This window comes from Salvelinus namaycush, chromosome 2, assembly GCF_016432855.1.
Source record: "Salvelinus namaycush isolate Seneca chromosome 2, SaNama_1.0, whole genome shotgun sequence".
Taxonomy (NCBI): Eukaryota; Metazoa; Chordata; class Actinopteri; order Salmoniformes; family Salmonidae; genus Salvelinus; species Salvelinus namaycush.
Window position 1 is genome coordinate 54,406,154 of NC_052308.1, and position 17,654 is coordinate 54,423,807.

At 45.2% G+C, this 17,654-nt stretch overlaps 1 protein-coding gene across 1 annotated transcript in view; it reads left to right on the forward strand.

Moving 5' to 3' along the window:
- Positions 1-17,654, forward strand: part of LOC120022190 (receptor-type tyrosine-protein phosphatase T-like) — a 356,205-nt gene that overhangs the window by 71,324 nt on the left and 267,227 nt on the right. The window contains exons 5-7 of the mRNA XM_038966074.1: positions 3,541-3,622; positions 6,645-6,760; positions 7,535-7,709. Of these exons, the coding sequence (XP_038822002.1) occupies positions 3,541-3,622; positions 6,645-6,760; positions 7,535-7,709 (373 nt within the window). The remainder of the gene's footprint in view (positions 1-3,540; positions 3,623-6,644; positions 6,761-7,534; positions 7,710-17,654) is intronic.

The following is a 17,654-nucleotide window of genomic DNA, read 5'->3' on the forward strand; positions in this document are numbered from 1 at the left end:
GCACTCTGTTCACAACGTTGACATCAGTAAACTGCTCACCCACACGACGCCATACATTTGGTCTGCGGTTGTGAGGCCTGTTGGACATGCTGCCAAATTCTCTAAACGACATTGGCCTCCAACAGTAGAGAAATGAACATTCAATTCTCTGGTGGAAATACCTGCAGTCAGCATGCCAATTGCACGCTTCCTCAACTTGAGACATTTGTGGCATTTTGTTGTGACAAAACTGCACATTTTAGAGTGCCCTTTTATTGTGCTGATGAGTTCTGACTTTACACTTGAAATACTGTTAATTATCAGGTATCCTATAGAAATATTGAGTGCCATAGGCTGGTTTCTACACTAGCAGTTAATGGTTATCTGTAGGAGGAATGTATATGGTGGAGGCAATTAAGCTTGGAATGTATTGAGTAAAGGAAAGGCAATCACGTGTGCAGGCACTGATAAGAGTGGAGAGATGTGGTTTAGTGAGGAAAGGAGGGCCGAGGTCAGGTCACATTAAGGGATAAGGAACCGTTTATTGCTCGCATCACTTACCTTCCTGTCTAGCAATAAAGATGGAATGTTCAGAGAGAAGGAGACTCCACCCAAATTGGGGTATATGTACTACCAAATATGTATTTGTCTGTTCGATCCTTTGGGTGAATAAACTTGGTTGGCGCTTTTATAGTGTCCGTCAGTTTCTTACTCTGTTATTTAGAACCTAACAGTGCCTAGCACAAGGTGCACCTGTGTAAGGATCATGCTGTTTAATCAGCTTCTTGATATGCCACACCTGTCCTGGGGATTATCTTGGCAAAGGAGAAATGCTCAATAACAGGGATGCAAAAAACATTGTCCTACAACATTTGAGAGAAATAAGCTTTTTGTGCAATTGGAACATTTTCTGGGATCTTTTATTTCAGCTCATGAAACATACACTTTACATGTTGCGTTTATTTTTGTTCATTGGATATATACTGTATTTCTCACCCCGTCTCGCTCACTATTACAACCCTTTATGTTCATTCATGCCCCGTCACTCTTCACTGAACCTCTATCTCTCCATTTCTTTCTCTGTGTAAATGAAATACAGTAAATGTATGAATTTCTCTGTTAATGGAATTCAGTTACTTGAGTATTCTATAATTATATTACATAATGACCTTGGTGAGGTGGAAAGACTAATATTTCAAATATTCACTTTAATGTGAATATTTGGTCATTTTGTCTTAGCTATAATTACATATTTACTTAGTTCTTAGGCTAAGGCACACATTCTTAGGCTAAGGCACACATAACCTTTTCTGCTTTTCATATTTCATGATCCTGCTTGAAATAGTTGCCAGTTTGTTAATTAAAGCAGCTGAGAACGGTCTGTAAATGTAACGTATACGCAGGGAGTCAGGAAGCAAGTGCAGAAGGTGAGTTTAATAATTATAAACATGAAGAAAATACAAAACAGGGGACGCGTACTGAACATAACCAAAACCAATACTGCCTGCTGACTGAAGCTACTGAGGGCTATATGAGGGGAGAGTAATCAGGGTGGTGATGAAGTCCAGGTGTGCTTAACAATGGGGAGCAGGTGTGCGCAATGATGTTTGCCTGGTGTGCGAAATGTTGTTTGCCAGGACCGGTGATTAGTGGATTGGCGACGTCGAGCGCCGGAGGGAGGGAGGGAGCAGGAGTAGGCGTGACAGTAAATGGCGTTCATTGACTTTAACTCATTCTGTTAAATATGAGGCTCGGTATCTCTTTAAGAATCTGACTGTGTGGTTGTATGACGATGACTAAAAACCCCACTGTGTGTTTGATTAGACAAGTGATTATGGCACAACAGATGTGGCAAATTTTACAAAAAGGAATGTTCTCTTTTTTTATTGTGCGCTCCCCTGCCACAAGGCATTTGAGGCATGATGGGTCATTTAGAGGTGTCTGTCTTGGCGTTTTAATAAGATGACAACATTATTGTTTCTGTAAAGATGTTATACACAAATACCCTGTGTGTGTCTTTGGAATTTCTCTCTGCATTTCACACATTTGTTCTTTATCTGAAAATTGCCATTGACATCCAAGAATATCAAAACCCTCACATGTCCTCTGTTCAAAGCCTCCCTGTTGTTTCCCTCCCTCTAAAGCAGTTGGGGCAGTTGAGAATTCACACCGTGTACCATCCCAATTCACACAGTGTACCACAATGTACTGAAACAGAAGAACTAGGCAACTGTCTGGCGGTAATAACGGCCTAAGCAGAAACCCTTGGATTAGGCTGGTCTGCCGCCCTGCATACATTCACTTCAAAAGCCTCCCCTGAATCTCAAGAAGCGTCAAGATTACCGTCCCAAACTTTGTTCTTGCCAGCCAGGTACGGCTGCTCGGTATCATGGGGAGACAGAGAGACGTTCCCGCAACGTTTTATCCATGCAACTGATTATTTTAATGAAGGCAGGTTCCAGGCGGTGACACCGGGGCATCACACTAAACACTTAGAATGATTAAAGAGAGTAGAAGACAAAAGAGAACATTTTAAGAAAAATTTAAGAAAATTGGGTAAATGCCGACCACTTGACAATGCAAAGGACCTGACAGCTTCATGTCAGAGAACACTGAAAGGAGCAGATACAGGAGTGGATAACTCATGTCAGAGAACGCTAAAAATGAGCAGAGAATGTGCTGAACACTGAAGGAGGAATTGAAATGAGTGAGCAACCAGACATCTTTGGCATTCTAGGGCGGTGCTTACTTTCCTGGCGGACAAGTCCTATGACATTTTGATTGAGGGCCGCTTCCTTCCTCATACTGTGTGCCACAAGGCACCCAGCTGTCACAGGAGCACTGCACGGGTTACAGGGCTCATGACCCCACTTCACCCAGTGGTCTCCTGGGTCAGAAGATGCTTTTCTATGGCAGCCAGGCAGAGGCAACCAGGCCAGACTTACAGAGACAGAGGCAGTGACATCTGAACATGTGGAGGAGAGGAAGAAGGAAGGGGGTTGATGTATAATGTAGCAGGCTGAGTGACAGAGCAAATTACAACATCTGTAAAAGTCTGGTCATTTAGTTGTGAAGTCAGACATGCTCAGCCTGTGAGTAAGACTGAGCTGTAGTTTGACTCTCAGGTCTAATGGAGGGATCCGTCAGGTTTAGATGGACAGTTTAATCAGAAAATAACCATTATCAGAGAAGCAACATAACCTTGGACCCCATGTTAAGAGTAAAACACCTTACTGTACCTGTGAAAGGAGGCTGCTGTTCAGCTCTTTCTTATCCTTTTTACACTGAGCCAAACCGAGCTGAGACAAGCCAAGGGGTACTGAGCTGGCCTGTTTACGCATACGACATAGTTGCTGGAACCGTGCTGGAAAGTATGTAAAAATAACATTTCAGAACCAGTATGGTTCGGTTTGTCCCTATAGTGTGAAATAGATATTTCTCATACACACACAAACAAACACACACAGGCGTAGCTGTAAGCAGGAGCTCTTCTCATAAATGTGTTTTCACTCTCTCCTCTTTCTCTCCCCACATCTCTCTTTCTCTCTCCCTCTGTGGTAGGTGATATTCGAGGCCATATCCGTACAGGGCCATCCAGGGTTCATCGCGGTGGACGAAGTCCGAGTATTGGCCCACCCGTGCCGTAAGTGACCCGCCATGACTAGCCCACCGAGCATCATCTGATCTCACAATCGCGTGCGTGTGTAGTTTGGGGTGGGGTCACAGACTGAGAGGGTTGGAGGGAGGACGAGACATATTGCGGAGCACAGAATAAGTTACAAACTCAGGGCCTTCATCATTCATAGCTGACAGACCTCTTTGCCTCACATCTTTGGATTTCTCCAAGGCACTCAGTGTCCTCGACGTGTTCTCTTCTTTCTTTCTAGCTCTCTGTCCCCAGACTTAGAGTTTTCCCCAAGAATTAGGACAGAGCACATAGCTACTTGTGCCAAATTGAAATAACAGTAGGAAGGGAAGGTAAATAAATGTCTTGAGGTAAAATAATCTAGTCGGTCTTCTTCTTCAATGGGGGAAATTAACGTAAAGATATATTCTCGTATTGAAATATCAATGAATACACTATTTCCAGGCATGGTGAAAATGAGATTAGGAAATCAGCTGAGCTCAATGCCATTTCAATGGCACACAGAACAGCCTCAATGCACTGAGCAGATGAGGGACGGCAATTCTAGGGAAGAAAAGTGACCTGAAATCTTAAGTGATTTTCGATCGAAAAGGGAAAAAAACACTGCTTTTTATGTCGTGCATTTGTATTGTTTATTCCGCACGTAACTCAGCTTCCCCCTTGACCTCAATGCATGATTCACATGAACGTCAAACTTGATATTGTTAGAGTCAAAGAGTTCATATATGCTGATGCATGCCTAGTCATAGTATTGTGTGCTCTGTATAAAGTTTAGTTTATTGTCAAGGTGTACAACATTGACAGTTAAGAGCTAAATTGCAGTGTACAGTCCATATAAATAAATAAACAAATAAATAATGTCAAATGTCTGTGTGGAGGGAGCATCAGTCGGTCAAAACCAGGTGAAAGCCTCAGGAGCCTTGGTCAGGGACAGGGTCCGACGGGTCCAGACTCGGAGCAATGATGACTGGACCTCAGCGCAACGGGTCTCTGTAGCTGGTAGCTAGCCAACTACTTCTCAACCACCACCAACAAGCAGCACTCACCTGGGTGATGCCCCGGGCAGCCATTGAGGCGCCGAATAGTTCACTGCACGTTGGCAATAGTCCAAAGTAGCTTGTAGTACTCCCAAGAATCTGCACGCGTCCTCTGCCATCTCAGTTGTACTTTCTTGGCTCTTACTTCAGACTTCTCCATTCAACCTCAACCTCACTTTCAAATCAAAACATCCAGCTAGCCAGCAACTAGCTAGTTAGCTAGCCCTACCAACCATATAACCAACTGACTTGTTTGACAGTTTTGAAACGTGGTGCTGGTTTAAGACAATTGTAATGACATACACTGTTCATTATTTAAAACATATACAGTACCTGTCAAAAGTTTGGAGCCACCTACTCATTCAAGGTTTTTCTTTATTTTGACTATTCTCTAAATTGTAGAATAATAGTGAAGACATCAATACTATGAAATAACACATATGGAATCATGTAGTAACCCAAAAAGTGTTAAACAAATCAAAATATATTTGAGATTCTTCAAAGTAGCCACCCTTTGCCTTGCTGGCAACTTTCCACACTCGTGGCATTCTCTCAACGAGCTAAACCTGGAATGCTTTTCCAACAGTCTTGAAGGATATGCTGAGCACTTGTTGGCTGCTTTTCCTTCACTCTGCGGTCCAACTCATCCCAAACCATCTCAATTAGGTTGAGGTCGGGTGATGGTGGAGGCCAGATCATCTGATGCATCACTCTCCTTCTTGGTCGATTAGCCCTTACCCACCCAGGAGGTGTGTTGGATCATTGCCCTGTTGAAAACAAATGATAGTCCCACTAAGCACAAACCAGATGGGATGGCGTATCGCTGCAGAATGCTGTGGTAGCCATGCTGGTTAAGTGTGCATTGAATTCTAAATAAATCACAGACAGTGGCACCAGCAAGCACCCCCAAAACATCACACATCCTCCATGCTTCACGGTGCAAACCACACATGCAGCGATCATTCGTTCAACTACTCTGCGTCTCACAAAGACACGGTGGTTGGAATAAAAAATCTCACATTTGGACTTCAGATCAAAGGACAGATTTCCACCGGTATAATGTCCATTGCGCATGTTTCTTGGCCCAAGCAAGTCTCTTCTTCTTTTTGGTGTCCTTTAGTAGTGTTTTCTTTGCAGCAATTCGGCCATGAAGGCCTGATTCACGCAGTCTCCTCTGAACAGTTGATGTTAAGATGTCTGTTACTCTGTGAAGCATTTATTTGGGCTGCAATTTCTGAGGCTGGTAACTCGAATGAACGTATCCTCTGCAGCAGAGGTAACTCTGGGTCTTCCTTTCCTATGGTGGTCGTCATGAGAGCCAGTTTCGTCATAGCGCTTGATGGTCTTTGCAACTGCACTTGAAGAAACTTTAAAAGTTATTGAAATGTTCTGTATTGACTGACCTTCATGTCTTAAAGTAATGATGGACTGTCGTTTCTCTTTGCTTATTTGAGCTGTACTTGCCATAATATGGACTTGGTCTTTTACCAAATAGGGCTTGTGTATACTACCCCTACCTTGTTAATTCTTAAATGCATTAAGGAGGAAATACATTTTACAAATTAACTTTTAACAAGGCACACCTGTTACTTGAAATGCATTCCAGGTGATTACCTCATGAAGCTGGTTGAGAGAATGCCAAGATTGTGCAAAGCTGTCAGCAAGGCAAAATGTGGGCACTTTGAAGAATCTCAAATAGAAAATATATTTTGATTTGTTTAACACTGTTTTTGGTTACTACTTGATTCCATGTGTGTTATTTCATAGTTTTGATGCCTTCACTATTATTCTACAATGTAGAAAATAGTAAAAATAAAGAAAAACCCTTGAGTAGGTGTGAAGGTGTGTCCAAACCTTTGACTGGTACTATGACTAATATTTACAAAAATGTACAGGAGCAATTCGCGATGCTGCTTTTATGGCCCTGTGGCAACCCTCAAAAAAATATTTGAGTATATGACACAGTTTCCTTCCCCTTGTAGGGAAAGCACCTCACTTCCTGCGGCTGCAGAATGTGGAGGTGAACGTGGGCCAGAACGCCACCTTCCAGTGTACTGCTGGGGGGAAGTGGTCCCAACACGACCAACTGTGGGTACAGGTGAGTCCCTCCCCTTCGTTCCACTATAGTTGTCATCCAGGTTGTCCCTCTCACTTTAACGATATTATCATTCATTTGAAAAATAACAGACGGCAGCCCTGCCTGAGTGATCGGGCTAGAGAAATAAGGCTGTATCACAACCGGCCGTGATTGGGAGTCCCATAGGGCGGCTCACAATTGGACCAGCGTCGTCCGGGTTTGGCCTGTGTAGGCCTCATCAGTGATGTAGAATACACAGGGCATTTTATTTGATCTTTGTTGCAGTGTTATGAGTGACCTCACCCTTGTGAAAGGACACTTACAGTATGTTCCAGTTCCTTGCTGTACTTGCACACACACTGTAATGGTATAACCTCTATGGGGATATCCATACAATCTGTGCACTGAGTAGAAAGTGTTGTTTTAATAATATGGACGACTGCCTCTCTATCAGCCATCACTGTACTTCACTAGCAAATGTTTGTGTCTTGTATTAATGGCATTTGTAAGGGAACGTAGTACCCAGGGCATAAAAAAGGCTTAAGGACATGATAGAATAAATTACTCTTTGGGAGATTGTTATAGTTGAGTTGATACCACAAGAAAAAGTGCTGAAATGGAAAGTCACAGAAATGTATCTGAAAAAGTTGCAGGGTATCTGACAAACATTAACCATACTGTGAGTTTCTTTGGTTATCAGATTTGAATGACCATCCTTTTTTACCATAACAACGTGAGAAATACTGTGTGTACATTTGTTAGTAAGCAAGTGTCTGTCTGGCTATCTTTCTGCAGCAGTGGAACGGTAAAGATACAGCCCTCATGGTGACGCGGGTGGTGAACCACCGACGTTTCTCAGCCACCGTCAGTGTCGGGGACACGTCCCAGAGGAGCACCAGCCGCTACCGCTGTGTCATCCGCTCCGATGGCGGCTCCGGGGTTTCCAACTACGCTGAGCTCATCGTCAAAGGTATGGCTGACAACTAACGGCTTACCTGCTAGTGGCTAAAAGCTAGCCGATAAAAGCTAGCGGCTAACAACTAGGCTAACGCTAGGCTACGATAATACCAGCCTATTAGCAGCAGTCGGTCAGAACTCCGCTGGGGTCCTCCAGTCATTATCCGAGTGGCCAACCCCTCACTATTTCAGCCACCATCAGCAGCAGCAGTGTTATGTTCCACTGTCTCCCCCTTCTCCCACTTACTTATGCACACTAACATTGCCTTGAACATAAACAAAGAGAACATATTGGTTAAGGGAGTGAAAAACAAGGCTTGCTTCACAGATAGCGTAGACTGCTGGGTGGTCATTGGTTACTGTTGGAAGGGTGGGTGGGCACTCTCTCTCTCCGCTCTCTTCTGAGAAAAAGAAGATACTTGGTAGGGCACTGTAAATAATCTGAAATATACTATATTATTTTGTTCTATCACTTCTCTTCTGAGAAAGGGAGGACTCCTCCCCTCCTGTCTAAATTCAGCCCGCGATGGTTCCTGCCCCGGCTGGTTTGCCTATCCAAACAAACCTTTAATGCTGATATTTACCCACTAATGTGGGGCTTTGATTCCTGCTCACTGCCCATATGTTTGTGGAACGGGGCGAACTGGCGCTGCCTAGCAGAATCTGGCATTGAATCATCACTGTGATGCATCAGGAAGTGAGGAGACTCCGCCTAACCTTGAGTTGTTCCTGCACCTGGCTTCTTGGCTCGGGCCTTCAGGCGTATAGCCAAGGGCCTTTGTAGTGCATCATGCCTGAATCGGTGCACCTCGGCTGGACTGGAGGCTACTCAAATCCAGGCTGGCTGCTGTGTCCACTGGTCTCACCCTTGGTGTTTGATTAGCGTCCTTGGTGTTTGAGAGTAGATTGGCTGAAAGTTCTGATTAATGACCTGCACAAGTGGCCCTCTCAGCCACTAGTCTGTACGGATCAGCGGTCACAATCAGTCCATAACTGCCCCTACCCCTTCTTTTGAAGAAATCTGTAGGAATTGGATAGTTATGATAAGCAAAAGGGTGATTTTAATTATCAAGTGATTTAGAGCTGGCAAATAAGGTGAATAGGTTCTTCCAGTTATGTATTGATAGGAATTCATCTAGTAGCCTTTCCTACAGGCAAATTACCTAGTGGCCTCATGGGTGGAATGTTATTAGTATTTTTCATAATTTCATAATAAATAAACATTATTTCAAAAAACGCAGAAAATCCAGTGCTTCTACGGAAGACTAAAGGTAGATGGTGAAAGTCAAACTGGGCTAAGTGGGTGTTTGGTTAGATAGTTAGCAGAGAGATGTGTTTGGTGTGGTGTTGGCTGTTTTTGATTGGATGTTGAGCTGAGAACAGGAGCCATCAGCACCATCTGTCTCTCCTCATGCACTCCTCCTGGGCTCTCGTGTGTGTGTGTGTGTGTGTGTCTTGGTGTGTGTCTTGGTGTGTGTGTGTGTGTGTGTGTATACGCTCATTTGTGTGCGTGCCAGGGAGGGTTTGTCTCTGTGCTGTCTCTGCTGGCAGCTCAGGTGTTCAAAGACACTGGCATCAGCCAGGGGAATTCTGAGGTGCCAAGGCAGTGCGGATATAAAACAAGAGAGAGCCCTGCGCGGGGGGGGGGGGGGTCTGGACCTGTTATGATATTGCACAGCTTTATTAGTCAGCTGTATTAGTTTGTGTGTCCTGATTTTAATGATAACATGAGAATCATGACACCACTATGAGTCAGAGGGTTGGGCCAGTTTGCAGTTTGAAGCAAACTGTTTACATATTATTCTGATTTTCCGGGGTCATCAGATACAATACTTTTACAGCATAGATACAGAATATTAGTGCCTACATTATTTTTAATATATATAATAGTTGGAATAGGATTGAATACCTGTTTATTGACTAAGAAGTGGTCGAACCATGGCTTAGCCCTAGTGGAACTATGACTTAGAAAAGAAACAGAGGCCTTTTGGGCAGGTGCCTTTTACGTTCCAGACAGTGCATTCTCAATTCCCTATCAACATGTCATTGGCTGGATCTATGGGTCTCTTAAGGCTGAGGAAAAGCAGGGAATTACAGCTGTTGGAAGAGATTAGAACAGTGACGTTTAGAAATAGGGCCCTCACTGCCAGTCCCAAGCTATTAATTACCTCCGCTACTGGAATAGTGGGCCGAGTCAGGGAGCAGGTGAAGGGTTGGAGGAGGAAAGGAGGGGTAGAGAGATCGAAGGTGGAGGATACAGGGGTGTAAGGATGGATATGGAGGGATGTTCTAAGTGCTACTTTGTGGATGTCCATCGATTTTATAAAATATGTTATGTATTTCCAATGGGTATGATATGTTACGAATTCCAATTTGTTGTGGCTAATGTTAGCTAGGTGGCTAACACTCGTTAGCTATGTGGCTAATGTTAGCTAGTCTAGGGGTTATGGTTAAGGTTAGCTTTAAGGTTAGGTTAGGGTAATGAGTTAGCTTAAATGGTTAAGGTTAGGGGAAGGGTTAGCTAACATGCTAAGTAGTGGTAAAGTAGCTCAAAAGTAGTAAGTAGTTGCAAAGTTGCAAAAGTTGTACTTGATGAGATTCGAACACACAACCTTTGGTTACACGCGGTATACATCGACGTATTCACCCCGACCAACCACGCTCCTTTTGTATTTGCTGTAAAGGGGAACTCATGGTCCTCAAGAAATACTGCCGACATTGATAGAAGCCAAACGTGAGTTGGCTTGGGGGTGTGGTTTGAAGTGGCTGTTTCTTGGGTGTGTCCTTGCCACCATCAAGACACACCCATTTGTCAGAACCTTGCCTGCAGCATTCCCAGCCGATACAGATACTTGTGCCTATCGGCAATTTGTCTGGTGGTAATGGCGCTACCTTGGAAATCATGTCAGAGTGTCCCGTATACAACAGGAGTTACACAGGAGTTCTCCTTCCCATTTTGACTGATACCGTTCAATTCTATAATTTATAAGACATTACAGGTAAATGTTGTGTCTAGTAAAATTGTCATGCAGAGTGCCAGGTCTCTCTCCAAATAGAGACGTCAGAATACAAGCGCGTCTGTCAGTCTGGACTTCATCACATCATCTTGCAAGTCTCCATGTGCTGGCTGCATACATAAACACACACATAAACACATATTCACTGTTCTGTTACCAATGGTAGTTAGGATAGGTGATATCTGAAAAAACAAACTTATACTATGTTGAAGTTTGAACAGGTCAGACTAAACCTACCTAATTCTGGTCTCCCCATCGAAAATCATTGGTGAGCAAGCAAGAGGTGAGGCTGAAGGTAAGGTCTTTGCCAGCGCCCTATGTATGGCCATGACAGAGCAGATCAGCTCCTGGCCCCTCATCAAAGATACTGGTTGGTCACGTACAAACACACACACAGAGCACTGATTACATTCTCAATGGTGGTTATGATTAGCACGGTGGAAACAAACTGATTGCTGCATTCACTTTTTTGTTTCACTTCAGATATCATAATATGTGAAGTGAAATAGAATGGTAAACGGCGCGATCAGGCTGGTTCCACCAGGCGAGGCTATAAGGGTGAATTGGGACAAAACTCAAAACTGTTTTGACCTTTGACAGGGTCAAATGTCACCAACCTGATTCAAGTGTCATCCCTGTTCTATTTACAGGAATGCTCACAGCGAGGGCATGTCTGCGTGATGCTGAGGGTCCCCTTGCTGGCATTCTCTATGTTCCATGTTCGGCTGCAAAGTGGACATTTCTCGAACGAATGCAGAAGGCAATCATCATAAACAATGTACTTCCTCATCTTATGAGGTGGTGTTGACTGGGAGGGCCTGTGACAGAGTCATACAATAGACAGCCAAGTGGTAAATTGCAATTTGATATAAAAAAGGACAAAGTGTTTTGATAATGCACTTTACAACCAAAATGACTCTACTACTTGTATCTGCTTGGCTGGGTAATTAATCTACTAGTTTAGCAAAACTTTTCACATGACACACATTACTGTTGTTGATGAAGCCATCTGTGTCATCAGGGCAGTAACACGGGTCAAGCTAATTCTATGCTTTAGAGCGACTGACTGCAGCTCCAGATTAGATTAGGTTCAGCCCAGTGACGATGTTACGGTTTGTTGCTCCTAGTTCACTGTATTAGACAGACTCAGACATGAGTAAGCTACCACCAGAGCTGCATCCATTATCCATTACATAATACACTTGTATGAGCTACGAACTAATTTGCCGATCCGACTTGTAGGCTAACATTAGCTAGCTAACTAGCAGGGCATGTAAACCATAGTTGTTTGTGCATCCTTCTGGAAGCATGCATTGCCGAACCGAAGCCAGAGACATGGTCAATTCGGATAGGGCTTTTCAGTCTCAAACCGCCGTGATCCTTTGAATGTGTTGGGGGCGATGAAACAACAGAGCCCCATTCAATGAAGGAAATTATTTGCACGTCGAGCTTGGCAAAAGGGAGCATGAATTGTTGACATAATTGTAATCCAAACCCAACCTTAATTTACTCATTGTGACACACTCGGGTTCCAAACTCCATTTTAGATGAGACTGACTTTATGACCAAAATGATCCTAATTACACTTTGTAGTCAAGAATATATGTTGCGAACTCATATTGATGCCACACAGGCCATTTTTAAAGGGATTAGTTGTTTTTTAGGGGCAGTCACTCTTTAAGTAACCTTCTGTCTTATTTTTTTATTTGATTTTTTTATTTCACCTTTATTAGGCCAGTTGAGAACAAGTTCTCATTTACAACTGCGACCTGGCCAAGATAAAGCATAGCAGTGCGACACAAAACAACAACACAAAAGTACAGTCAATAACACAATACAAAAATCTGTGTACAGTGTGTGCAAATGGAGTAAGGAGGTAAGGCAATAAATAGGCCAATAGTAGTGAAATTACAATTTAGCAAATTAACACTGGAGTGATAGATGTGCAGATGATGATGTGCAAGTAGAAATACTGGTGTGCAAAAGAGCAAAAAAAGTTAATAAAAACAATATGGGGATGATGTAGGTAGTTGGATGGGCTATTTACAGATGGGCTGTGTACAGCTGCAGCGATCGGTAAGCTGCTCAGATAGCTGATGCTTAAAGTTAGTCAGGGAGTTATACGTCTCCAACTTCAGGGAGTTTTGCAATTCGTTCCAGTCATTGGCAGCAGAGAACTAGGAGGCAAGGCGGCCAAAGTAGGTGTTGGCTTTGGGGATGACCAGTGAGATATACCTGCTGGAGCGCGTGCTCCGGGTGGGTGTTGTTATGGTGACCAGTGAGCTGAGATAAGGCGGAGATTTACCTATCAAATACTTATAGATGACCTGGAGCTAGTGGGTCTGGCGACGAATATGTAGCGAGGGCCAGCCAACGAGAGCATACAGGTTGCAATGGTGGGTAGTAGATGGGGCTTTGGTGACAAAACGGATGGCACTGTGATAGACTGCATCCAGTTTGCAGAGTAAAGTATTGGAGGCTATTTTGTAAATGACATCGCCGAAGTCGAGGATAAGTAGGATAATAAATTTTACGAGGTTATGTTTGGCAGCGTGAATGAAGGAGGCTTTGTTGCGAAATAGGAAGCCGATTCTAGATATAATTTTGGATTGGAGGTGCTTAATATGAGTCTGGAGGGAGAGTTTACAGTCTAGCCAGACACCTAGGTATTTGTAGTTGTCCACATATTCTAAGTCAGAACCGTCCAGAGTAGTGATGGTAGTCGGGCGGGCGGGTGCGGGCAGAGATCGGTTGAAGAGCATGCATTTAGTTTTACTAGCGTTTAAGAGCAGTTGGAGGCCACGGAAGGAGGGTTGTATGGCATTGAAGCTCATTTGGAGGTTTGTTAACTTTTCTGGGATATGTGGGACGCTAACGTCCCATAGATGGGGGGCAATCAATTCACATATGGTGTCCAGGGCACAGCTGGGAGCTGAGGGGCGTCTATAACAGGCGGCAACAGTGAGAGACTTATTTCTGGCGAGATTCATTTTTAAAATTAGAAGCTCGAACTATTTGGGCACAGACCTGGAAAGTATGACAGAACTTTGCAGGCTATCCCTGCAGTAGATTGCAACTCCTCCCCCTTTGGCAGTTCTATCTTGATGGAAAATGTTGTAGTTGGGGATGGAAATCTCAGAATGTTTGGTGGCCTTCCTAAGCCAGGATTCAGGCACGGCAAGGACATCAGGGTTGGCGGAGTGTGCTAAAGCAGTGAGTAAAACAAACTTTGGGAGGAGGCTTCTGATGTTAACATGCATGACACCAAGGCTTTTACGGTTACAGAAATCAACAAATGAGAGCGCCTGGGGACACACAGGGCCTGGGTTAACCTGTCTGGCTCTGGCGTTCCGCTAGCGGAACTCCTCCCACATTCCACTGAAAAGGCAGAGCGCGAAATTCAAAAGATATTTTTTAGAAATATTTAACTTTCACACATTAACAAGTCCAATACAGGAAATGAAAGATACACATCTTGTGAATCCAGTCAACATGTCCGATTTTTAAAATGTTTTACAGCGAAAACACCACATATATTTATGTTAGCTCACCACCAAATACAAAAAAGGACAGACATTTTTCACAGCACAGGTAGCATGCACAAAGCCAACCTAACTAACCAAGAACCAACCAAACTAACCAAGAAACAACTTCATCAGATGACAGTCTTATAACATGTTATACAATAAATCTATGTTTTGTTCGAAAAATGTGCATATTTGAGGTATAAATCAGTTTTACATTGCAGCTACCATCACAGCTACCGTCAGAAATAGAACCGAAGCAGCCAGAGTAATTACAGACACCAACGTCAAATACCTAAATACTCATCATAAAACATTTCTGAAAAATCGATGGTGTACAGCAAATTAAAGACAAACATCTTGTGAATCCAGCCAATATTTCCGATTTTTTAAGTGTTTTACAGCGAAAACACAATATAGCATTATATTAGCTTACTACAATAGCCTACCACACTACCGCATTCATTCATCAAGGCACGTTAGCGATAGCAATAGGCACGTTAGCGATAGGGAATAAACCAGCAAAAGATATTAATTTTCACTAACCTTCATAAACCTTCATCAGATGACAGTCCTATAACATCAGGTTATACATACACTTATGTTTTGTTCGAAAATGTGCATATTTAGAGCTGAAATCAGTGGTTATACATTGTGCTAACGTAGCATCTTTTTCCCAGAATGTGCGGATATTTTTATGACACTCCAACTATTCTGACCAAATAACTATTCATAAACGTTACTAGAAAATACATGTTGTATAGGAAATGATAGATACACTAGTTCTTAATGCAATCGCCGTGTTAGAATTCTAAAAATAACTTCATTACGACATCCAGCTTAGGTATAGCGAGAGAGTACCCAAAATCTGGGCGCAAACGACTAGTACAACATGTTCGACAGATATATGAAATAGCATCATAAAATGGGTCCTACTTTTGATGATCTTTCATCAGAATGTTGTACAAGGGGTCCTTTGTCGGGAACAATCGTTGTTTGGATTTAGAATGTCCTCTTCTCCAGTCAATTAGCACGGAAAGCTAGCAAAGTAGCGCGAAGCTCTCCTTCCTGAACAAAGGCACACAACGCAACACGCCTAACGTCCCGAATAAATTTCAATAATCTAATAAAACTATATTGAAAAAACATACTGTCACGATCGTCAAAGGGACTGAGAGAGGACCAAGGCGCAGCGCATGGAAAGTACATCTTTTTTTATTTAAAGAAGGAAAAAACAAAACAAACCAACAAAACAGACGACCGTGAAGCTATACAAACATCAGTGCTGACACAAAACACTTCGACATAGACAATTCCCCACAAACAGCTAAAGCCTATGGTTGCCTTAAATATGGCTCCCAATCAGAGACAACAATAACCAGCTGTCTCTAATTGAGACCCAATTCAGGCAACCATAGACTTTCCTAGATACCTACACTCAACCATAGACACAGCTAGACTTCTATACTAAACATAAACCCAACTACTCTAATAAACCCCCTAAACCTTACAACCACCCTAGACACTACAAAAACACATACATTCCCCATGTCACACCCTGACCTAACCAAAATAATTAAGAAAACAAAGAATACTAAGGCCAGGGCGTGACATAACCCCCCCCTTAAGGTGCGAACTCCGGGCGCACCAGCACATAGTCTAGGGGAGGGTCTGGGTGGGCGTCCGTCCACGGCGGCGGCTCCGGCACTGGTCGTGGTCCCCACCCCACCATAGTCACTACCCGCTTACGTAGCCTCCTCCAAATGGCCACCCTCCACATTAACCCCACTGGATTAAGGGGCAGCACCGGACTAAGGGGCAGCACCGGACTAAGGGGCAGCACCGGACTATGGGGCAGCACCGGACTATGGGGCAGCACCGGACTAAGGGGCAGCACCGGACTAAGGGGCAGCACCAGGATAAGGGGCAGCACCAGGATAAGGGGCAGCACCAGGATAAGGGGCAGCACCAGGATAAGGGGCAGCACCAGGATAAGGGGCAGCACCAGGATAAGGGGCAGCTCCGGACTGAGGGACGGCAGCTCCGGACTGAGGGACGGCAGCTCCGGACTGAGGGACGGATCCTGGCTGGATGACTGCTCTGGCGGATCTTGGCTGGACGGCTCTGGCGGATCCTGGCTGGACGGCTCATGGCTGGCTGACGGATCTGGCTGCTCATGGCTGGCTGACGGATCTGGCTGCTCATGGCTGGCTGACGGATCTGGCTGCTCATGGCTGGCTGACGGATCTGGCTGCTCATGGCTGGCTGACGGATCTGGCTGCTCATGGCTGGCTGACGGATCTGGCTGCTCATGGCTGGCTGACGGATCTGGCTGCTCATGGCTGGCTGACGGCTCTGGACGCTCATGGCTGGCTGACGGCTCTGGCAGATCCTGTCTGGTTGGCGACTCTGGCAGATCCTGTCTGGTTGGCGGCTCTGGCAGATCCTGTCTGGTTGGCGGCTCTGGCAGATCCTGTCTGGTTGGCGGCTCTGGCAGATCCTGTCTGGTTGGCGGCTCTGGCAGATCCTGTCTGGTTGGCGGCTCTGGCAGATCCTGACTGACGAATGGCTCTGGCGGCTCCTGACTGACTAACGGCTCTGACGGCTCGGGACAGACGGACGGCTCTAATGGCTCGGGACAGACGGATGGCTCAGACGGCACTGGGCAGACGGATGGCTCAGATGGCGCTGGGGAGACGGATGGCTCAGATGGCGCTGGGGAGACGGATGGCTCAGATGGCGCTGGGGAGACGGATGGCTCAGATGGCGCTGGGGAGACGGATGGCTCAGATGGCGCTGGGGAGACGGATGGCTCAGATGGCACTGGGCAGACGGATGGCTCTGGCCGTAATAGGCGCACTGTAGGCCTGGTGCGTGGTGCCGGAACTGGAGGCACCGGGCTAAGGACACGCACCTTCAGGCTAGTGCGGGGAGAAGGAACAGGGCATACTGGACCCTGGGGACGCACATTAGGCCTAGTGCGTGGTGCCGGAACTGGTGGTACCGGGCTGGGGACACGCATCTCAGGGCTAATGCGGGGAGCAGCAACAGGATGCACAGGACTCTGGAGACGCACAGGAGGCTTGGTGCGTGGTGCCGGAATTGGTGGTACCGGGCTGGAGACACGCACCATAGGACGAGTGCGTGGAGGAGGAACAGGGCTCTGGAGACACACTGGAAGCCTGGTGCGTGGTGTAGGCACTGGTGGAACTGGACTGGGGCGGGGAGGTGGCGCCGGAAATACCGGACCGTGCAGGCGTACTGGTTCCCTTGAGCACCGAGCCTGCCCAACCTTACCTGGTTGAATGCTCCCCGTCGCCCTACCCGTGCGGGGAGGTGGAATAACCCGCACCGGGCTATGTAGGCGAACCGGGGACACCATGCGTAAGGCTGGTGCCATGTATGCCGGCCCGAGGA